At 43.7% G+C, this 24588-nt stretch overlaps 1 protein-coding gene across 1 annotated transcript in view; it reads right to left on the reverse strand.

The window, feature by feature from the left end:
- IGFBPL1 (insulin like growth factor binding protein like 1) overlaps positions 1 to 24588 on the reverse strand; it is a 130732-nt gene that overhangs the window by 6371 nt on the left and 99773 nt on the right. Inside the window, exons 2-4 of the mRNA XM_073664626.1 lie at positions 18161 to 18270; positions 1361 to 1477; positions 1088 to 1247 (exon numbers count right to left, since the gene is read on the reverse strand). Of these exons, the coding sequence (XP_073520727.1) occupies positions 1092 to 1247; positions 1361 to 1477; positions 18161 to 18270 (383 nt within the window). The 3' untranslated portion in view covers positions 1088 to 1091. The remainder of the gene's footprint in view (positions 1 to 1087; positions 1248 to 1360; positions 1478 to 18160; positions 18271 to 24588) is intronic.

The following is a 24588-nucleotide window of genomic DNA, read 5'->3' on the forward strand; positions in this document are numbered from 1 at the left end:
GCCACCCCCATGCTTAGCAGTAGGTATGGTGTTCTTTGGATGCAACTCAGCATTCTTTCTACTCCAAACATGCAGTGTTGTGTTATTACCAAACAGTTCTACGTTGGTTTCATCTGACCATATGACATTCTCCCAATACTCTTCTGGATCATCCAAATACTCTCTAGCAAACTTCAGACGGGCCCGGACATGTAATGGTTTAAGCAGGGGGACATGTCTGGCACTGCAGGAGCTGAGTCCTTGGTGGCGTAGTGTGTTACTGATGGTAGCCTGTGTAACGTTGGTCCCAGCTCTCTGCAGGTCATTCACTAGGTCCCCCTGTGTAGTTCTGGGATTTTTGCTCACCGTTCTTGAGATCATTTTGACCCCACGGGGTGAGATCTTGTGTGGAGCCCTAGATCGAGGGAGAATATCAGTGGTCTTATATGTCTTCCATTTTCTAATTATTGCTTCCACAGTTGATTTCTTCACACCAAGCTGCTTGCCTATCGCAGATTCAGTCTTTCCAGCCTGGTGCAGGGCTACAATTTTCCTTCTGGTGTCCTTCGACAGTACTTTGGTCTTCACCATAGTGGAGTTTGGAGTGTGACTGTTTGAGGTTGTGGACAGGTGTCTTTTATATTGATAACAAGTTCAAACAGGTGCCAGTACTACAAGTAATGAGTGGAGGACAGAGGAGCCTCTTAAAGAAGAAGTTACAGGTCTTGCTTGTTTGCAATTGACCTAATACTTATTTTCCACCAAAATTTGAAAAAAAATTCTTTCCAAATCAGACAATGTGATTTTCAGGATTTGTTTTTTCATTTTGTCTCTCATAGTTGAGGTCTACCTATGATGTCAATTACAGGCCTCTCTCATCTTTTAAAGTGGGAGAACTTGCACAATTGTGGGCTGACTAAATACTTATTTTCCCCACTGTAATTTATGGACATCTATGGTTTGATTTCTTAGCTTTTATTGATTGGATGGGTTGTTACTGACATCTGGTGAGAATTTCATGTCAATAGTACCTTTAGAAACATATTTACTTAGAAAATCTGTGATGTGTTCAATACTTATTTCACCTGCTGTAATAGTAGGCTATTACCTGATTAAACAGTGACCTCAGAGCTGGAATGATGGTTCTTCTTCATTCTGCGCATGCCATGTTGTGAAACCTTGATTGACCCTTCAGCAAAGGAATCTCCAACCATATTAGTTGCATGACATTGGTAAGTTCCTTCATCTTCTTTTGTCAATGGCTTTATCTAAAGAAAAGATGATTTGTCTTTGTTACATATATTGTCACATTATATCACTCATATTATTACAATGCCATTGAACTGGTTCCTCTGTATATGTTCTATTTCTCAGAGCTCACCATAACCCAGCTAGAGCTTTCATGACGTGAGGGACCACCACGAACTTGAACAGCAACATTAACTCTGTCTCCAGGAAGCTCTTCAAACAGCCTTACTCCTTTTGGCGATTCAGTAACCTAGAAAAAAGGAACATGTAATAAACATCACATCAGATTAATAAATAATAGCTATCATAGGTTAGCAGACAAAAAGATGTAGGCTAGTATGGACAGAAGATATCAGTAGGTGGTTTCCTCTGATTTCAGAGCGAAGCATTCACAATTTCATGTCAGTGCCTGGTAACCAATTATTCTATACTCTGCCAATCTAAGCTTGCATGTGTATAGAGGGGTCAGACAAAACTGACATATGCAAACAGGAGGACAACAGGTATCATATGACTATGGTCACTTTAAGAACCCAATCACCGATAAAAGTGTCATTTTTTTACAAATGATATTTTATTAATTCAATTAAAATTTTCAAGCTATATTCCGCCATAGTAGAATGTTGTTTTCATATCTATACAGCACCTGTTGCTGGATCAGTGATATGGTCACCTAAAGGTCAAATTGAGACGAGGCAGATGAATTTGCACAGGAAATCTGCAAGTTAAGTCCAAGAAGGTTTTTATTACAATATATATGCTTGTGAGTTCAGTTTTTTGGACAGATACAGTACAGACCAAACGTTTGGACACACCTTCTCATTTAAAGATTTTTCTGTATTTTCATGACTATGAAAATTGTACATTCACACTGAAGGCATCAAAACTATGAATTAACACATGTGGAATTATATACTTAACAAAAAAGTGTGAAACAACTGAAAATATGTCTTATATTCTAGGTTCTTCGAAGTAGCCACCATTTGCTTTGATGACTGCTTTGCACACTCTTGGCATTCTCTTGATGAGCTTCAAGAGGTAGTCACCGGAAATGGTCTTCCAACAATCTTGAAGGAGTTCCCAGAGATGCTTAGCACTTGTTGGCCCTTTTGCCTTCACTCTGCGGTACAGCTCACCCCAAACCATCTCGATTGGGTTCAGGTCTAATGACAGTGGAGGCCAGGTCATCTGGCGTAGCACCCCATCACTCTCCTTCTTGGTCAAATAGCCCTTACACAGCCTGGAGGTGTGTTTGGGGTCATTGTTCTGTTGAAAAATGAATGATGGTCAAACTAAACGCAAACCGGATGGAATAGCATGCCGCTGCAAGATGCTGTGGTAGCCATGCTGGTTCAGTATGCCTTCAATTTTGAATAAATCCCCAACAGTGTCACCAGCAAAACACCCCCACACCATCACACCTCCTCCTCCATGCTTCACTGTGGGAACCAGGCATGTAGAGTCCATCCGTTCACCTTTTCTGCGTCGCACAAAGACACGGTGGTTGGAACCAAAGATCTCAAATTTGGACTCATCAGACCAAAGCATAGATTTCCACTGGTCTAATGTCCATTCATTGTGTTCTTTAACCCAAACAAGTCTCTTCTGCTTGTTGCCTGTCCTTAGCAGTGGTTTCCTAGCAGCTATTTTACCATGAAGGGCAGCTGCACAAAGTCTCCTCTTAACAGTTGTTGTAGAGATGTGTCTGCTGCTAGAACTCTGTGTGGCATTGACCTGATCTCTAATCTGAGCTGCTGTTAACCTGCGATTTCTGAGGCTGGTGACTTGGATAAACTTATCCTCAGAAGCAGAAGAGACTCTTGGTCTTACTTTCCTGGGGCGGTCCTCATGTGAGCCAGTTTCTTTGTATCGCTTGATGGTTTTTGCAACTGCACTTGGGGACACTTTCAAAGTTTGCCCAATTTTTCAGACTGACTGACCTTCATTTCTTAAAGTAATGATGGCCACTCGTTGATCTTTACTTAGCTGCTTTTTTCTTGCCATAATACAAATTCTAACGGTCTATTCAGTAGGACTATCAGCTGTGTATTCCCCAGACTTCTGCACAACACAACTGATGGTCCCAACCCCATTTATAAGGCAAGAAATCCCACTTATTAAACCTGACAGGGCACACCTGTGAAGTGAAAACCATTTCCGGTGACTACCTCTTGAAGCTCATCAAGAGAATGCCAAGAGTGTACAAAACAGTCATCAAAGCAAAAGGTGGCTACTTTGAAGAACCTAGAATATAAGAAATATTTTCAGTTGTTTCACACTTTTTTGTTAGCTATATACTTCCACATGTGTTAATTCATAGTTTTGATGCCTTCAGTGTGAATGTACAATTTTCAAAGTCATGAAAATACAGAAAAATCTTTAAATGAGAAGGTGTGTCCAAACTTTTGGTCTGTACTGTATATATGTTTGCTTAGTGTGGGACTCACTTCAGGGAACACCATAAATTAGCTCAAAAAAATATGCTCCTTCAAGCATGAACAAGCACAGCAGCTAGTCCTATTCAAGTTCATGGAATGAGCAGCAGTACCAAGCACAGTCATCCATTTGCTTGTACATTAAAGAGGCTTGACACATGCAGGAGGGCTGTAGTCCACCTATTGTGCCGATTAGAGATGAGCTTAACAGGCAAAAATTAGAATTTGTTTGCGACGATCTTCAAATGAAAGTCGATAGGGATAGAAAGTTATTTTCTGCAATTGTAATGTTCCTTATTATGCTTTGAAGTTTCACCAGTACAGTGTCCATTTTAGAACATGTAGAGCTATCAAAATCAAACATCAGAATGATTTCAGTTTGAGGCTAAATACCCTGTCTGAAAACTGATTTTGATAAGTGATTCTGACAAGTGACTTTGACAACTGTAATAATAAAAAAAAAAAAAATAATTTGCTTTTAATCACCGAGTATTTTCATGGTTGATCTCATAAGACAAGCAAAGCTATCAGTAAGTAACACTTGATTGGATAGCTTAATGGTAAGGCATCAGTCTCTGAAACTACAGTGTTAGAGTTCAAATCCTGATAGGAAAAAGATTTTTTTTTTTTTTTTTTTTTTTTAAAGACTATTTAGCACACAAACTACAGGGGTGTTTTACTTTTAATATCTGTCACTCTGATTGTCATCCTGATGAGTTAAGAGTTTCAGACACGCTGTCTATTTGCATGGTAAATTACATGGCCAAAGTAAATTGGGAGGCAATAATTTACTACATATCTATTTCCAAGTGACTTTATATTTTCATAATTTCTTAAAGGGGTCTAATGATAAAATGTCTTTATTGTAAATTTTTATTTCCATCCACCCAAGTACTGGCTGCAAACTCCCTATTTACTTTTGCTATGTAATTTACCATGCAAATAGACAGCGTGTCTGAAACTCTTAACACATCAGGATGACAATCAGACTGTCCGATATTAAAAGTAAAACACCCCTGTAGTTGTTGTGCTTAATAGCCATAATAGGAATAATATATATATATATATTTTTTTATCAGGATTTGAACTCTAACACTACAGCTTCAGAGACTGATGCCTTACCATTAAGCTATCCAGTCAAGTGATACTAGCTGATAGCTTTTCTTGTCTTATGAGATCAACCATGAAAATACTCAGGGTGACTAAAAGTCATTGTGATTCTGATTCTGATGTTTGAAGAAAGTCACACATCAGACTCACACATCAAAATCAAACATAATTTGAATTTGGCTTGCTTGCAGTCTGTGCATAAGTCCCAATGAGTTTTAGACAAGTTTGCACTGAAGATCATATAACCAAATAGAACTCCTAAGTTTTTACAACTGAGTTTATGGCTCAGTGGTTAGTGCACTGGCTTTGGGACACAAAATTTTGGGTTCAAGTCCCATCAGCAAACAGTTACTTTTTTTTTTTTTATTACAGTTGTCAGAGTCACTCGTCAGAGTCACTCGTCAGAACCAGTTCTCAGACACGGTATTTAGACTCAAACTGACATTATTCTGATGTTTGATTTTGATATCTGATCATGTCCTAAAATGGACACTGTACACCAGACCCCAGAGCATAATAAATGTAAAATGTAAAGAATAAAAAAAAATACTTATACTCAGCTTACCGTTCACCTCTTCAGCCCCTTCACTCCTCACTGTCACCAGTTCAAGCCTCACGTATCTTCAGATCGCCATAACTCACGCTGAAATCCTCAAGCCTCTCTGGCTGGGACTTAGAGCTTTGAGGAGACCTGGAAAAGTTCTGTGCCTGGATGCACAAGTCATGACTAGTGTTGAGCCACCCCCATAGTGTTCAAGTTCGGTTCGGTTCGTCGAACACCCGTGTGTTCGTCGAACTGTTTGTCGAACACCTTCGAACACCGTTAAAACCAATGGCAGGCAAACAAAAACACATAGAAACACATAGAAAACACCTTCAAAGGTGTCCAAAAGCTGACAAACTGCTCAGAAGACACAACTAACACATGGAAAAGTGACAAGTACATATAGTCATGCGAAAAGAAAAGAGGTGGAGGAGTAAAAGGAGGGGGAGACACAGATATAGGCATGTCATGCCCTTCTAAAATCCAAAAAGTGAGAAGCCGAGACGGCCAGTCCGCTCCTGCCCGTGCCACCTCCGTGTCGCCGGGTTTGTGCCAGAGCCACGGTGAACCCTGACAGCCAGCCCCCCTCTCCCAATACTGGTGCCTGTCCGCTGGTGGGTTGAGAGAGCCCCCCTGTGGTGGAGGCAGCTCTAAGCTTTTTAATTTAAATTGTCCCTCTAATTTGAATGAATACACTTTAAATCCATTTACAAGGATCTATTGGAGGGCAAGTCTCATGCCAGCAGCCGCGTAATTCCAGCTCCAGTAGCGTCCACTAAAGCTGCTGCAGTTAAAAAGCTTTTATAAGGATCGAGCTCGGCTGTCCACCGCAAGGCATCCTAGTGCCAGTCCCAGCCCCTATGCCTTGGGGTGCCTCCTGATGCTCTTCACTGAGTATCCCGTGGTCCCGAAGCATTTCCTTTGAAAAAATTAAGTGTCCAAACTACAGGTGGTGTAGCTTGCTTAACAGCCGGGATAATCCGCTGACTAGCAGACACTGCTACTAGGCACAAAGTATTTCCTGGGCTAGATGCAGTTAAAAATTTGTAAGTAGATACTCTCGTTGGATGCTGAGAAAGCATTCCATAGAGTCTCCTGGCACGCCATATATGATTCTCTTAAAAAGCTTGGGGTAGGGGTCTAGGGGACCCTTTTATAGCCAAAATCACGGCCCTGTATCACAATACGTCACCTAGGCTGAAGATAAATGGAACTGTAGCACCGAGGGCTCGGTTGCTACAGACGTATTGCACCTCACCCAGAGGTGTGATATCTCACTCTCAGATAAGGATGGAGTGTGGATCAGGACCCGACACCTGCATGCATTACACCACATTGCCGTGGGGCAGGGCGACCAATATGCCCCTGAGATGGGCACGACAGTCCCTGTCCCTGGCTGGAGTGGGGGGAGGGAACACTGAGGAAGGGGAACCCTGCAGTGCAGGAGCAGGGAGGAAGCAGTTCCTGGGTGCATTGAGAAGGGAGTATAAAAGGTGGGCACCATCTTAGTTCAGTGCAGAGAAGTCTGAGCAGAAGTGGCAGGGAGCAGGGGCTCTGCATGAGCTCTGCTCCGGAGGCGGGCCTAGTAACAGAGGCCCAGGCCTGCAAGAGGGAGAAGGAAGGAAGAGGAGCGGAGAAGGCTCCAGGAACGAGGAATGAAGTGATCCCAGGGGTGCGGACGGGCGAGTCGCCACCGCACGCCCGAATCCACCTGCGTGGAGGGGTCAGGCCAAAGGGGGAGACCGGTCCCCGAACTAGTGGAGGCAGGAAATGACCCTCAGCTAGAAACCGGAGGCTCTGACATTTTATGTGGCGCAGCCCTTTGCTCCACCCGCTAGGAAGGCACCACATAGGGTCAGGGAAACTGGCGCCAAGTTTACCAAGAGGAGGCCCGAGGCAGCCGGACAGAAGTGTTGGTAAGAAAGGCCAGACAAAGGACACACAAAGGGGGTCCTGTGAAGCGCTCCAAAGTTTTCTGGGAGTTGTCTGAGCCCCTCACCTGGTGAGCACAGTACGACGTGGGCAGCCGTTACCTGCAGACGTGGTCTGGATAATAAGAACTGTGAGTAAAGGCCCTGAACTGCATCACTGACTCCGTGTCGTTACTGCTGCTGCCCTGCACCATCACCCCCATCCTCCGCATACACTGCCCTGAGGCTATACTCCTCCCGTGGGGAGTTATGCTACGCTCTGCTGCACCCACAACACCAGCCTTAGCGGTCTGCCCTGTAGCGGCGGTTCACTCTGACCGCAATCCACGGGTGGCGTAGTCGGACATTTAAACATCAAAACCACATAAATAGTTCCGCCACTGGTTTGACCGCCCTGAGCCACGGAACCGGATCGCCGCCACGAAGACTACAACCACCAGCATCCACCAAAAAGGGTCCGGCTCCGGGTGTCCCAAGGCCCAGGGGGTGCGTCAGAACATTTTCATCACCTTTCACAATCACCAATGGGACAAGGCAGGGATGTCCTCTGTCCCCTCTCTTATACATCCTAGTGACGGAGCACCTGCTCTCATCAATTCGCCATAACCCCAATATTAGGTGGATTGAGGTGGGAGGCACCGAGTACAAGTGCTCTCTATTTGCTGATGATGTCCTAGTATATATCACTCAATCACATATATCCATCCCTGCTGTTATGGCTGAAATAGATCACTTTGTTACATGGTAAAATTTTAAAATCAATGCAGCGAAGTCTGAGGCCCTCGATGTCTCCCTCCCTAAATCCATATAGGATTCCATCCAGTCCAACTTTCCCTTTGCCTGGCCCTCACAGGGTATCAAATACTTAGGAATTCCTATTCATAGAGACCTCTCCCATCTATGTTATCTTAATTTTGGGCCCTTTATTGAACAATTCCATACAGACCACGGTTGGCAAGTTAGAACTGTAAGATTCACTACGTGAACCACTGGTGTTTTGTGGAAAAGCACATGTACACCGCGTTCCAAATTATTATGCAAAAAGTGTTTAGGAGTGATAAGGGAAGAATTTGTTTGTTTGTCAGTTAAACTCATTGATGGTGATGTGTGTCAGGGCTCTTTATATCACTGTAAGCAATTGCAGACACCTGTGCTAATTAGTTTGGCAGGTGTGTCCAATGAAAGGCAAGACTACTTAAGAAGGCTCTCTCACATTATTAAGCAGCCTACATTTTCTGCCAAAATGGGAAAGAAAAAGGATGTGTCGGCTGCTGAGAAGCAACAAATTGTGGAGTGTTTAGGTCAAGGCATGACTACAATCAACATTGTGCGATGATCAGGATGAAGTGTCTTGGCAATCAAGAAGTATGTAGCTGATTCACAGTACACACGTGTGCGTGCTGATAAGGGCAAATTGAGGACTCTTTCCACAGGCAATTACGTCAGGTTGAAAGAGCAGCGGCAAAAAAGCCTTGTCATAGCAGCAGACAAGTTTTTGAAGCTGCTTGTGCCTCCAACGTCCCCCGAACAACAAGATGCAGGGTCCTTCAGAGGTTTGCAGCTGTGCATACGCCATCCTGTCTACCTCCTCTATCCACTTCACACAAGCAGAAACGGCTCCAGTGGGCCAAACATTACATGAAGACTGATTTCAAAACTGTTTTGTTCACGGATGAGTGCTGAGCAGCGCTCGATGGTCCAGATGAATGGAGTGGAGGATGGCTGGTTGATTGACACCCCACGCAAACACGGCTACAGCGCCAACAAGGAGGAGGTGGAGTAATGTTTTGGGCTGGAATCATGGGGAGAGAGATTGTCGGCCCCTTTAGGATCCCTGAAGGCGCTAAAGATGAACTCCATAATGTATGTGGATTTTCTCAAACAGCACTTCCTGCCATGGTTCAAGAAGAAGAACCGTGTATTTCACAGCAAGATCATTTTTCTGCATGATAATGCACCATCTCATGCTGCACATAAAACATCTGCATCTCTGGCTGATATGGGCATAAAAGGGGACAAACTTATGGTGTGACCCCCATGCTCCCCTGACCTCTACCCCATTCAGAACCTTTGGAGCATCATTAAAAGGAGTGTCTATGATGGCGGGAGGCAGTTCACATCTAAGCAACAGCTCTGGGAGGGTATTCTGTCCTCATGCAAAACAATTGAAGCAGAAACCATCCAAAACCTGACAAATTCAATGGACGAGAGAGTTCAGAAGCTCCTTTCGAACAAGGGGTCCTATGTGAAAATGTAACATCACCTAGAATAAAGTTTTGAGTTGAAAACTGTTTGATTTCAGTTTCTAACAACCTGCTAATGCTTATAATTTCAAAAATGACCATTTTTTTGGTCTTTATTAAAATGAAAAGGTTGATCGAAAAGATTGGGGGATCTAAGAGTGTGGCAACCCAGTAGTCATGATTACTTCGAATTCTGACAATATGAGGGTCATGCTGCAGGTAGTGCAGCAAGAAGGCACTTATGTGTCTTGCGCATCTCGGAGCCCCAAAATTATTTTCCGGGCTAGATGCAGCTAAAAATTATTTTTAATTTTAAATCTGGTGAAGCTTATTATAGATGGCCTAATAGGATCAGTGCTGCACACTGCTACAAAGCCCAAATTATTTTCCAGTCAAGATACAGATAAACATGATTAGTAATTTGAAAGCTTAAAACGGTTGGTAGGGTGATTTTAACCAATCATCAAGCTTTTACTCTCCCCAGGATGACACAGGGGTAGAAAAGTCGTTTCGGATCCATGATTTGTTCATCTTTATGAACGTGAGTCTGTCTACATTATCAGTGGAGAGCCGCGTGCGCTTATCTGTCAGCACACCACCAGCAGCGCTGAACACACGTTCAGACAGAACGCTGGCTGCGGGGCATGACAAGATCTCCAAGGCGTAAGTGGCTAGCTCCGGCCATTTATCCAGATTGGAAGCCCAAAAAGAGCAAGGGTCCAGTGACACAGTCGTGGCTTCAATGTTTACTTGGAGATACTCCTGTACCATCGTCTCTAGGCGTTGACTATGTGTCAGACTTCTTGTCTCCTGTGGCCTTGCAAAGGATGGGCTAAAAAAGTGGTGAAATGATTCCGCAAAATTGATGTTACCAGCAGATACTGTGGTTCTGTTACGGTTTGAGTGCTGAACACTTGATGGTCCCACGGTTGGCAAGTTGGAACTGTGAGAGTCACTACGTGCACCACTGGTATTTTGTGGAAAAGCACATGTAAGATTCTGCAACAGTCTCTGCTGATACTCCTGCATGCGTGCATCCCTTTCTATGGCAGGAATAATTTCTGCAAATTTACTTTTGTACCGGGGATCTAACAGTGTGGCAACCCAGTAGTCAGGATTATTTCTAATTCTCACAATTCGAGGGTCATGTTGCAGGTAGTGCAGCAAGAAGGCACTCATGTGTGTTGCGCATCCAGGAGCACCAAGTCCCTGTTGTGTTGGTGGCGAGGTAACAATCATGCTTCCTTCCTCTGTCCTCTCCCCCCAACCTCGCACAACAGAAATGTGATCAAGGTCTCCCTCATCTGATGAGTCTTCCATCAGTTCGTCCTCCACTTCTTCCTGGGCTCCTGCACCTTCCTCACTAGTTTGGCTGCTACCATGCGCCCTGGTAAAATCATCTCCCCCACCCTCACATGCCTGCCGCCTTGGTGCTGCCGACCGTCTGGACCTTGCAGATGTTAGCCCTTCCGCATACAACTCCTCCTCCTCTACTTCCTCCACCTCCTCTTGTGCCACCACCTGACTCCGAATTCTGTTTAACATGTGCTCCAGCATGTAAATCACCGGAATAGTCATGCTGATAATGGCATCGTCAGCACTAAACATCTTCGTCGCCATTTCAAAACTGTGCAGAAGGGTGCATAGGTCCCTGATCTGAGACCACTCCTCCAGCGTGATTTGCCCCACCTCTGAATCTCGTTGGCCCAGGCTATACGTCAGAACGTATTGCACCAGGGCTTGTCGGTGCTGCCACAGTCGCTGCAACATGTGCAGAGTTGAATTCCACCAGGTAGGCACATCGCATTTTAGCCGGTGAAGTGGCAGGCCCAACGACTTCTGTAGAGATGTAAGTCGCTGAGCTGCGGGATGCGAACGGCGGAAGTGAGCACACAGCGACCGTGCCCTCTGCAGAAGGCCATCTAGTCTGGGATAGTGGGCTAAAAATTGCTGGACAACCAGGTTCAACACGTGAGCCATACAAGGCACGTGTGTGACATTTTCCCGGCGAAGGGCCGCACCCAGGTTTGCAGCATTGTCGCACACGGCCTTCCCTGGTTTCAGGTCCAGTGGAGACAACCATTCATGAAATTGGTTCTCCAGAGCTGACCACAACTCCTCAGCTGTGTGACTCACATTTCCCAGACATTTCAATGTAAAAACCGCCTGATGACGTTGAGCCCTACTGCCAGCATAGTAAGAAGGTGTGCAGGATCCCTTCTGCGCAGTTAGAAAGCTTGTGGCATGACCAGACAGGGTTTGGGTGCAGGTGGAAGACCGAGAGGAGGTTGAGGAGGCAGAAGCAGTGGAGGAACTTTGACATAAAGAGGATTGACGCACAACTCGTGGGGACGGCAAGACTTGGACAGCAGCCCCTTGTCCTGCTGTCACCATAGTTACCCAGTGCCCAGTCAGCGACATGTAACGCCCCTGTCCATGCCTACTCGTCCAAGTGTCTGTGGTGAAATGCACCCTGTCACACACAGAGTTTCTCAAAGAAGCGGTGATGTTGTGTGCGACATGCTGGTGGAGCGCAGGCACACCTTTCTTTGAGAAGTAGTGCCGACTGGGCATCTGGTACTGGGGCACTGCGACGGACATAAGGTCTCGAAAATCCTCTGTGTCCACCAGGCGGAAAGGCAGCATTTCTGTAGCCAAGAGCTTGCAGATGGTGAAATTCAACCTCTTAGCTTTCTCATGGCTAGGAGGAAATGGTCTTTTACTTGTCCACATCTGAGGGACCGAGGGCTGGCTATTGTGCTTAGACGGGGTTGATAAGGGTGTCCCCGGCAAACTGCCGGTCTGTGAGGAAGATGCAGGCGGACATGTTAGGTTGCCTTGATCCAAAGGTGGTGCTATCGATGTCGGACAGCGCTCAAGACCAGCTGGTGTTACCACCTCCAAAGAAAATGATGACCTGCCAATCACGCTGGCTGTTGCGGGTAAAGAGGTGGCAGGTCTGCGCCCCAAAACAGGTGTGACTGCTGTCCCCCCAGTCACAGAGGATGAAGAGGCCGCGGATGCACAAGATATGGCAGACGGTGGTTGGCCCGGCCGGCTAGGCCGCATTGTAGCACACTGAGCTTCCCACTGCAACTTATGCTTCATGTCCATGTGCCGGTTCATGCATGAAGTACTCAAACTATGTATTTTTTGGCCTCTACTTAGCTTTTGCTGACAAATGTTACAGATAACACGAGTTGGGTCATCTTTATCGATCTGAAAAAATGCCCAGGCTATGCAAGGCTTAGCACCCATGCGACCTGAAGAGCCACCACGACTTGTGGTGAGAGGCAGAGTTGTGTTTGAGGATGCAGTTGTTGACGTGCTTCCAGTACTACGTCTCTGTCCAGGAAGGCGCAACCTGACCTCGTCGTCACTAGCATCTTCCTCCACCTCCTCTGCTGACCTCATCTCTTGGCTGACTGTGGGTTGACAGTAAGTGGGATCTCCAACCTCATCATCATCACCCTGTGCGTTATCACACCCGTCGTCCTCAGAGCCAACCTGTTCCTGCCCTGACAAAAAACTAAAGTTGTCGCTCCAATCAGGTATTTGAGTCTTATCATCGTCTTCCTCATTGTCTCCACCAACAGGAGTTACAGTTTGGGAATGAGGGTCTACATTATGGTCAGAACCTTCTGCGTCTGGTCCTGGATCCGACTCATAAAGATTCTGGGCATCAGTGCAGATCATTTCCTCGTCTGGATTCACAGAAGCGCTGGAGTCGACCTCTGATTCCCAGGCTATAGTATGAGTAAACAGCTCTGCAGACTCAACCATCTGTTCTACCTCATACTCAGACGGGCAGCTGGAGATTTGGGAGCTGTGAGGAAGCAAGTGCGATTTGGGTGACACCTTTGAGGACTGGAGTATTTGTGATGTTGAAGTTGATGTGGAGGAGAGCCCACTTAAAGGAGCACTTGATATCCGTTGAAGCACCTGCTGTTTTTGTGCCTCATCTGCAATTTGTAGCGATTGGCGTGGCCGTAAGAAAGGGATCTTATCACATTGTCCGCTAAAAGAAGTAGACATTTTAGTTTGGCTGGAAGATGGTCTTTCTTCTGCACCTACCCCACGGAGACAACCTTTTTTCCCCTTCCCAACACGCCTATTGCCCTTTCCACCAGCAGCAGGCCTTTTTCCTCTCATTTTGGTGGTTAACTAATTCACAACTCTGGAGTTGTTTGCACAAAAAAACAATGGATGGTAACCGAGCAGAGCTGAGTGGCCAAACTGTGGTATTAGGCCAAAACTATTGGCTGGGTTAGATGCAGAAAAAAATTATTTTTAATTTGCAACCTGATGGAGGTCAGTATAGATGGACTAATAGACCAAGTCCCACACACCGCTAGAAGCCCAAATATTTTTTCAGAGCTAGATGCAGAAATTTTTTTTATTCAATTTGCAACCTGATGGAGGTCAGTATAGATGGACTAATAGACCAAGTCCCACACACTGCTAGAAGCCCAAATATTTTTTCAGAGCTAGATGCAGAAAAAAATTATTTTTAATTTGCAACCTGATGGAGGTCAGTATAGATGGACTAATAGACCAAGTCCCACACACCGCTAGAAGCCCAAATATTTTTTCAGAGCTAGATGCAGAAAAAAATTATATTCAATTTGCAACCTGCTGGAGGTCAGTATAGAAGGACTAATAGAACAAGTCCCACACACTGCTAGAAGCCCAAATATTTTTTCAGAGCTAAATGAAGAAAAAAATTATTTTTAATTTGCAACCTGATGGAGGTCAGTATAGATGGACTAATAGACCAAGTCCCACACACTGCTAGAAGCCCAAATATTTTTTCAGAGCTAGATGCAGAAAAAAATTATTTTTAATTTGCAACCTGATGGAGGTCAGTATAGATGGACTAATAGAACAAGTCCCACACGCTGCTAGAAGCCCAAATATTTTTTCAGAGATAAATGAAGAAAAAAATTATTTTTAATTTGCAACCTGATGGAGGTCAGTATAGATGGACTAATAGACCAAGTCCCACACACTGCTAGAAGCCCAAATATTTTTTCAGAGCTAGATGCAGAAAAAAATTATTTTTAATTTGCAACCTGATTGAGGTCAGTATAGATGGACTAATAGACCAATTCCCACACACCGCTAGAAGCCCAAATATTTTTTCAGAGCTAGATGCAGAAAATTTTTTTATTCAATTTGCAACCTGATGGAGGTCAGTATAGATGGACTAATAGACCAAGTCCCACACACTGCTAGAAGCCCAAATATTTTTTCAGAGCTAGATGCAGAAAAAAATTATTTTTAATTTGCAACCTGATGGAGGTCAGTATAGATGGACTAATAGACCAAGTCCCACACACCGCTAGAAGCCCAAATATTTTTTCAGAGCTAGATGCAGAAAATTTTTTTATTCAATTTGCAACCTGATGGAGGTCAGTATAGATGGACTAATAGACCAAGTCCCACACACTGCTAGAAGCCCAAATATTTTTTCAGAGCTAGATGCAGAAAAAAATTATTTTTAATTTGCAACCTGATGGAGGTCAGTATAGATGGACTAATAGACCAAGTCCCACACACCGCTAGAAGCCCAAATATTTTTTCAGAGCTAGATGCAGAAAAAAATTATATTCAATTTGCAACCTGCTGGAGGTCAGTATAGAAGGACTAATAGAACAAGTCCCACACACTGCTAGAAGCCCAAATATTTTTTCAGAGCTAAATGAAGAAAAAAATTATTTTTAATTTGCAACCTGATGGAGGTCAGTATAGATGGACTAATAGACCAAGTCCCACACACTGCTAGAAGCCCAAATATTTTTTCAGAGCTAGATGCAGAAAAAAATTATTTTTAATTTGCAACCTGATGGAGGTCAGTATAGATGGACTAATAGAACAAGTCCCACACGCTGCTAGAAGCCCAAACATTTTTTCAGAGATAAATGAAGAAAAAAATTATTTTTAATTTGCAACCTGATGGAGGTCAGTATAGATGGACTAATAGACCAAGTCCCACACACTGCTAGAAGCCCAAATATTTTTTCAGAGCTAGATGCAGAAAAAAATTATTTTTAATTTGCAACCTGATGGAGGTCAGTATAGATGGACTAATAGAACAAGTCCCACACGCTGCTAGAAGCCCAAATATTTTTTCAGAGATAAATGAAGAAAAAAATTATTTTTAATTTGCAACCTGATGGAGGTCAGTATAGATGGACTAATAGACCAAGTCCCACACACTGCTAGAAGCTCAAATATTTTTTCAGAGCTAGATGCAGAAAAAAATTATTTTTAATTTGCAACCTGATGGAGGTCAGTATAGATGGACTAATAGACCAAGTCCCACACACCGCTAGAAGCCCAAATATTTTTTCAGAGCTAGATGCAGAAAATTTTTTTATTCAATTTGCAACCTGATGGAGGTCAGTATAGATGGACTAATAGACCAAGTCCCACACACTGCTAGAAGCCCAAATATTTTTTCAGAGCTAGATGCAGAAAAAAATTATTTTTAATTTGCAACCTGATGGAGGTCAGTATAGATGGACTAATAGACCAAGTCCCACACACCGCTAGAAGCCCAAATATTTTTTCAGAGCTAGATGCAGAAAATTTTTTTATTCAATTTGCAACCTGATGGAGGTCAGTATAGATGGACTAATAGACCAAGTCCCACACACTGCTAGAAGCCCAAATATTTTTTCAGAGCTAGATGCAGAAAAAAATTATTTTTAATTTGCAACCTGATGGAGGTCAGTATAGATGGACTAATAGAACAAGTCCCACACGCTGCTAGAAGCCCAAATATTGTTTCAGAGATAAATGAAGAAAAAAATTATTTTTAATTTGCAACCTGATGGAGGTCAGTATAGATGGACTAATAGACCAAGTCCCACACACTGCTAGAAGCCCAAATATTTTTTCAGAGCTAGATGCAGAAAAAAATTATTTTTAATTTGCAACCTGATGGAGGTCAGTATAGATGGACTAATAGAATGATGCTATGCCCAAAAGATTTTACTTCACTAGGTGCAGTAAAAAAATTGGTATTCTATACACAGGTGGTATATCTTGCAACACAGATAGGCTACTCCACTGACTAACACACTCTGCAATAGGCCAAAAAGGATTAGCTTTGCTAGATTCAGCCAAATGCTGTGAAAAAAACTTGCACAGCACTGGCACAGACCTGCCTGGCAAAAACTGATAGGAACTGATGTAACCTAGTCCTGAAAAGGACTCCAATTACAATTAGTCTTTACTCCCACAATCTATCTATTTAAGAGCACAGACCTGCTTGATAAAAGTCGTAGGAAATGCTGTAACCTAGTCCTTAAAAGGACTGCAATCACAACTATTCCCTACTCCCAAGCTATCTGTATATTTGTGCGAAAATTGGCTTGAAATTAACAAGGTATAGCGCACACAGCAACAGCGGTGCCGTCTAACACGCTGCTGCAGCAGTGAGAAAATGGTGGCGACGGGGAAAATGGCTTGGTCTTATAGGGCAAGGACATGTGACATACACTGCCAATCACACATGCCCTTGCTTGTGTGAAAAAAAGCACTTCGCTCCGTGTGTGCGCTGCTGATAGGCTGACAGATTGCACCTCCCCACTGCAAATGCGGGAAAGAGAAAAAAAAATGGAGATCTTCATTGTTCCTGCAGAGATCCATCCCCTGCCCCTCCCCCCGCCCCGCTGTACACTCAAACTGCGTATTAACATTAATTTTCATCATTACTGAGAAAAAATCCAGTTATGATTTTGGTGCACGAACAGTTGTCGAACATAACCTCGAACAGCCGAATTTTTCTCAAATTGTTCGTGTTCGCCGACCGGCTCGAACACCGCCCAAAACAGCTCGAATTTGAGATTGGCGAACAGTTCGAGTAGAACAACGCTCATCTCTAGTCATGACACAAGCACCGCCGTTCTGAAGATACAGCGAGTACCACACAGGTGAAGTGGAGGGGCCAGAGAGGTGAATATGAGGATTTTTTTTATTTTTAAACATTTTGTTGGCCTCTTAAGGTTAAGAAAAATATCACCTACCAGACATCATTTTGCAGAAATTGCATGGAAGCAGATTACAAAATATCTGCATTTTGTCTAATGCGGATTTTTGTAAAATTCGAGTAGAATTCAATTTCATGCAAATTTATTGGCTCATTTTTAGTCCCGATCTATATGGATCCCAGAAGACATTTATGTTAAAAATCAGAGGACACTTTTAGGCTTTGAAATTTGATTTACATAAACAATATCAATATTCTCAGCTTCTAAAAAGGACATTTCATGATATACCTAACACAATTTTACCACGAGGAAACCTGTAGTTGTTTTTGTTACATCCATATGCATTATATTGTACTTTATCTTACATAAAGAATTAACACTGGATATACATACATTATTATTATTTAACATGGACTCATCCTGAGTCCGCTATGTCATATTATTGTCTAGAGATGCATTCACAATCCTGCTGCTTCCTATTGCAAATAAATCTTTTAGTGACAATAGTGGGAGAGTTCAGCTCTGAAGTATGCAGAATCAAATCTGTAACTTTGGATCAATACCAGACTATTTCCTAAGTGATTCCTTTTTTATATAGATTAATTATATCTATAAATTGTAAAATATTATCATACCAGGTCACCAAGCAGTGGGCAACAGTCTCCCTCTTTACCTTTTTCCAGGAGATGCTGGGAGTCGGAACTGCCTTAACTTCACAAGACAAGTAAACCTGAGCACCGGTTACATTGTGAATCTTTTTAGGTGCAACTGTAATCACAGGAGCTAAAAGGAAGAGACATAAAATTATTAAGAGGGCACATAATGATACATAAACTGAAATCCAGTCTTTCTTTACAGATAACTCTGTAGATTCTGAAAATCTGTGTAAAAAGAATGAAAAATAAATCGCTGAAGGCAACAAAGATAAGGTAGGGTTGTCCTGCATCTGGATTCTAACCCTTTAACCTGAGCTTGGTGGTTAGCTTCTCTGTCTGTGCAGCCACAGCAAATAGATCTTTTCTCTGAGTGTTTAGTTTCAGTTATCCTTGCTTCAGTCTTTTTAGAGTATCACCTATCACCTTTTGGGTGCGGCTTTATATTCTATCCCCTTACTGGTATTTCCTGCTGGTGATAGAAAGAGATCCAGGTGAGACTATTTCAGCACACTTTCCCTTCTGTAGGTAATTTCCACTCTGCTCTGCCCTCCAGTTCTTTACAAGGAACGTGAAGCACTCAACGACCTTTCAGGCAGCATAGGTCAGAGTTGCTATCATCTAGTCTGTGGTTAGCGCTATCTCTGCTCTCGCAGGATCCACTGGGGACTACAGGTCAGGATCCCTAGTCTGTACAAGAATTGGCAGGGTCAGTTGCAGTTTTTGGTTTTTGTGTATTATCTCTTTTTCCTGTGTCAGTTGCTACTCTAGCATAAATAGGGATAAAATGGGAGATCAATGGTGACAGGCAGCATCTGTTGCCATTTGTCAAATAATAGTCATGTTCTTCTCACAGCAGAAGTAATATGTTCTTGTGTTATTTTAGGAACTGAAATTCCTCTGTTTTAAGCTGTTGGCAACCTCTATATACAGCTCCACAGCTGTGTATATCCAGTGAGAAAACAAAAAAATATTCATTCTTCACCCTGTTAATGTAATACTAAATCATTGCTCACGGGAAGTGGATGTTATGGTTTTCCAAGCAGAATAGCTGTATTAAATGTCATCTGTCATCAGATTTCAAAATGCAAACTGTATACATTATTAAATCGATATCTTACATCTCTCTTACACTGGACTTAGAAAAATCCATGTCATAATGGCTGTATAACTCTGAAATTAAGTAAATTCAGATAAAAATACTGCTACAGGATAAACCTCTTTGCACATTAAAAGGGTTGACCGGTCCTTCATATTGATGGCCTATCCTTAGAATGTCATGATTATCAGATCAGTGGGAGGGAAACACGCAGCACCCCTGCTGATCAGCTAATCTTGATGCTGGCAGCGGCCGGATGTGCTCAGTTGAGGAGTGAAACAGCTCTATTGACTGTACAGTATAGTGGCCGCTGTGAGGTACTGCAGATCCACCCCTATTCAAATGAATTTGCATGGATGTGCAGTACCCAACCATGACCACTATAGAGTTGATGAAGCTGTGTAGTTCTGCTCCGCAACAGAGCACATCCAGCTGCAGCCAGCAACAAGAACTAATTGAAGGTATTTGCTCTTGTGGTTATTATTACACCTACTACATATTGGGATAGGACCATGGAGAAGGGAATACTCCTTTAAAAATATACAGTGGTGGAAATAAGTATTTGATCCCTTGCTGTTTTTCTAAGTTTGCCCACTAACCAAGACATGAACAGTCTATAATTTTAAGAGTAGGTTCATTTTAACATTGAGAGATAGAATATCCAAAACAAAATCAAGAAAATCACATTGTATAAATTTTAAGGCTTTCGTTTGGCAACTCAGAGCTTCAACTCCCTCCATAAGTTTTCTTTGGGATTAAGGTCTGGAGACTGGCTAGGACACTCCATGACCTTACTGTGCTTCTTTTTGAGCCAATCCTTTATTGCCTTGGCTGTATGTTTTGGGTCACTGTCTTGCTGGAAGACCCAGCCACGACCCATCTTCAATGATCTTACTGAGGGAAGGAGGTTGTTGGCCAAATTCTCGCGATACATGACCCCACCCATCTTCCCTTCAGTATGGTGCAGTCGTCATGTCCCCTTTGCAAAAAAGCGCCCCCAAAGTATAATGTTTCCCCCACCATTCTTCACGGTTGGGACGATGTTCTTAGGGTTGTACTCATCCTTCTTCTTCCTCCAAACACGGCGAGCTGAGTTAACGCCAAAGAGCTCAATTTTTGTCTCATCTGACCACAGCACCTTCTCCCAATAACTTACAAAATCATCCAGGTGTCCATTGGAAAACTTCAGATGGGCCTGCACATGTGCCTTCTTGAGCAGGGGGACCTTGCAGGATTTTAAACCTTTAAGGCGTAATGTGTTACCAATGGTTTTCTTGGTGACTGTGGTCCCAGCTGCCTTGAGATCATTAACAAGTTCCCTCATGTAGTTTTAGGCTGATCTCTCACCTTCCTCATGATCAAGGATACCCCACGAGGTAAGATTTTGCATGGTGCTCCAGATCAATGTCGATTGACAGTCATTTTGTATTTCTTCCATTTTCTTACAGTTGCACCAACAGTTGTCTCCTTCTCACCCAGCGGATTACTTATGGTTTAGTAGCCCATTCCAGCTTTCTGCAGGTCTATGATCTTGTCCCTGACATCCTTAGAAAGCTCTTTGGTCTTGCCCATGTTGTAGAGGTTAGAGTTTGACTGATTAATTGAGTCTGTGGACAGGAGTCTTTTATACAGGTGATTATGTAAAACAGTTGTCTTTAATGCAGGTAACAAGTTGATTAGGAGCGTCTAAATGGTCTGTAGGAGCCAGAACTCATAATGGTTTGTAGGGAATCAAATACTTATTTCTCAGTGCAAAATGCAAAAAAATTTAATTTATACAATGTGATTTTCTTGATATTTTTTGGGATATTCTATCTCTCAATGTTAAAATTAACCTACCCTTAAAATTATAGACTGTTCATGTCTTTGTCAGTGGGCAAACTTACAAAAACAACAAGGGATCAAATACTTATTTCCCTCACTTTAAAGTGAATATCATCAGGTCTTTCAACCACAAACTAATTGCATCTATGTAAAGACACTGTAATGCTGATTACTTACATACCATTATTTTACAAATCTAGGCTTATGCTGTACAGAAAGTTATTATTCAGTTGTCATTAGAGATGAGCGAGCACTAAAATGCTCGGGTACTCGTTGCTCGGGTCGAGCAAATTGGAATGCTCGAGTGCTCGGACCGAGTAATGAGCCCAATGTAAGTCTATGGGAAACTCGAGCATTGTTCCGGCGGCTCCCCCCGGCAGTCTGCAGAGGGCCTAAAAATTGCATGGGAACAGCATGGGGAAGACCCCAGGAAGCATTCCTGACTCCCAGGTCACTGCTGTCAACAACGTTGTCAGATGTATTAAGCCAATTTTACGGACTCAAAAAACATACAAAAACAAAAACAAAATGGATTTTCTGGGAAATATGTTAAGGAACATCCTTTCCAGGGTAATGACTTGTATATAAGGCAAAATAAATATACAAACACAAAAATGCTCCTCCACACCTTGGGCTATGTTCACACGTAGCGTTATTGATGCATTTTTGCACTTTTGCATTGCTTTCAACCAAGACAAATGCATTCATTGGAAAATGTCATTTTAACATTTTACAACCTTATCTGGCCATGTGGTGTGTGACACATCATCAGACACATGCATACAGTGCTGAAAAGACATGGAAACAGCATGGGGAAGACCCCTGGAAGCATCTGACTCCAAGGTCACTGCCTAAAAGTGTGCTCATCATAAGTGATCCTTGGCGTATGCGAAGATGCCTCCCGCCATGCACCTGTCGTTGCAGACTTCCAACAATCACTGTCCACGTCCTTGTCCCAGCGCAGTGTTCAGTTGTCCCTACCCCATTCCTTGGAATGCAAGTGCAAGTATGCAGCCAGCCAACCACCCACCCACAGGCTGCAATACTATACTGTCAAATTTTTTTGACAGCTGCTTGCACTTGAAATGTGGCCTTTTAGGCTCGTGGAGGCGGAAGCTGCCAGATGTCAATACTCGGTCCTCAGCCGCCACTCTTTGTCCTGGTGGCGTCTTCGCCTTCCACAAGCACAGGTCCTATAACATTACACGTGCACTCCCCAGTGCACTTATTGGGAAGGACCGCCTACCCACAAACACGTGGAAAAGGGAATGCGGCCAGGGACGGTTTGGAGCCAGTCCACAGCTTGTCGGTGAGTTGTATTTCACCACAGTCATATTTTTTAGCTCAGTGAAAGGACTGACTTTTGGGAAACTGTACCTACTCCAGCTGTCATTTCTCCCAGGAAGTCCTCTAATGCAGCTTCACACATAAGCAATGGCAGCAGCCCGTCCAACATCAGCTCGCACTTGTCGGTGTTGCTTCGACACACAAACATCTTTCTTTGCCCTTTAATCTCATGACTACATAGTTGGGCAATGGCCTGATCTGCAATGCGGTTTCAGAAATAACATGCAATTAAGCACGTCCAATCCACATAAAAAAAAAGCAGCCATAGAGTGTCCGGGAATCTTCCCACACACTTTTCTTAGCCAGGGCTGCTTCTGGGCAGGGTTGGACGGGCCAACCAGAGAACCTGAGACTCCTCTGGTGGGCCCTGGCTTCTCCATCGGGAGAGTTCATAGTGCCGAGGTGAGGCCATGATGATGATAGAGGCCTCCAGTTTCTTAGCCTTCTGTTACTTGGAATTCAAGAGCAAGTATGCAGCCAGCCACCCACCCACAGGCTGCAATACTATACTGCGAAATTTTTGACAGCTGCTTGCACTTGAAGTGTGTCCTTTTAGGCTCGTGGAGGCGGAAGCTTTTCACAATCTCATGGTGGCGGCGGCTGAGTGTCCACACTCGGTCCCCAGCCGCCACTATTTCTCATGGTATTGTCTCCGCCTTCCACAAGCAAGGGTCCCTGAACATTACTGCTGGTACTTTTCTGTGGGAATCTGCTTGCCTCCTACCAGCCTGTAATATTTCCAGTGAACTATGGTACGACTCCATGATATTAGCACTGCCCCCAGTACCAGTAGCGAAGCCATGCCCAATTTCCTTCTCAGGAATTCTATTTGGCAGACTGAGTGGCTACCAAAACACATAAGTTTCTCACAAAGGAGCTGAATATAGAGTGGCAGTAGGTGCAAGTTTCTCCAGCCTGTTAGATATCAGAGGGTGAACGGCAGTACATTGGCTCAGTGGTTAGCACTAATGCCTTGCAGCACTGGGATCCTGGGTTCAAATCCCAGCAAGAACAACATCTGCAAGGATTTTGTATGCTCTCCCCGTGTTTGTGTGGGTTTCCACCTCAGTAAAAAAAGGAGCCATAGAGTGTCCGGGAACCTTCCCACACACTTTTCTTAGCCAGGACTGCATCTTGACAGGGTTGGACAGTCCCACCAGAGAATCCTCGGGTGGGCCCTGGCTTCTCCGTCAGGAGAGTTCATGATAGAGCAAACTTTGCAGCTGCTATGGGGCTCTTGAGTGTGAGAGAAAGGTGAACCCTCAGAATCAAATCCTCTGGTGGGCCCAATGTTTTTCAGTTTGAAACTGCTTCTCAGTGGGAGTTGTATTTCACCACAGCCATATTCTTTAGCTTGGTGAAAGGACTGGCATAGAGGGAGACCGTATCTACTCCGGCTGTCATTTCTCAGTCATCAGGTTCCGCCCATTGTCACACACGACCATGCGGTGAGAGCCACAGATCAGGCAGCTGTGTTACAGCTTTCAACAACTCTGCAGCGGTGGGCGGTTTGTCACCTAAGCATTAAGCACGGTTATCTTCAACACAGCCTGTTGCCAGTTGGCTAAGGCAGTGCTTCAGTGCTTTCAGCTTGTGACTGATGTGGTCATTTCGGAGATAGAGGCCAAACTGGAGGAGGAGGTGCAGGAACTGAAGAATGCGATTCCATTGAGGTTACATTGGTGACTCTGGTTTCTATACTAAAGAAAGATCCTACTGTGTTTTTCTTTTTTACGTTATTTTTTAAGACAAATGCATTCACCGTGAAATGTCATTTTAACATTTTACAACCTTATCTGGCCATGTGGTGTGTGACACATCATCAGACACATCCTGTTTCATTTATGATGGAGGGACTCTGAAAGTCACAAAGCCTATTTTTATAGGGCCATCAGGCGGCCCCTACAATTATTAAAGGGCCAGAAGATGGCCCTCGCTATTGTTAGAGAGCCATCAGCCGGCTATGCATTGTTGTTCCCATTATTAACGCGTGGGTCTCCTATATTGTTATTGCATGTGCAGTCACTGCAAGGGCTGACAAAAATTTGGATGCAATCCAATACCCCTTTGAAGAGACATAGAGGAGGGTCTCAGTAAAAAAAATGTTCCCATTATACAGGAGTGGGTCTCCTATCATAGTAATGCCTATGCTCTGACTGGAAGGGCTGACAAAATTTG

Source organism: Phyllobates terribilis, unplaced genomic scaffold (assembly GCF_046119375.1).
Source record: "Phyllobates terribilis strain yellow unplaced genomic scaffold, ASM4611937v1 Scaffold_1__5_contigs__length_1240528914, whole genome shotgun sequence".
NCBI classification, from domain to species: Eukaryota; Metazoa; Chordata; class Amphibia; order Anura; family Dendrobatidae; genus Phyllobates; species Phyllobates terribilis.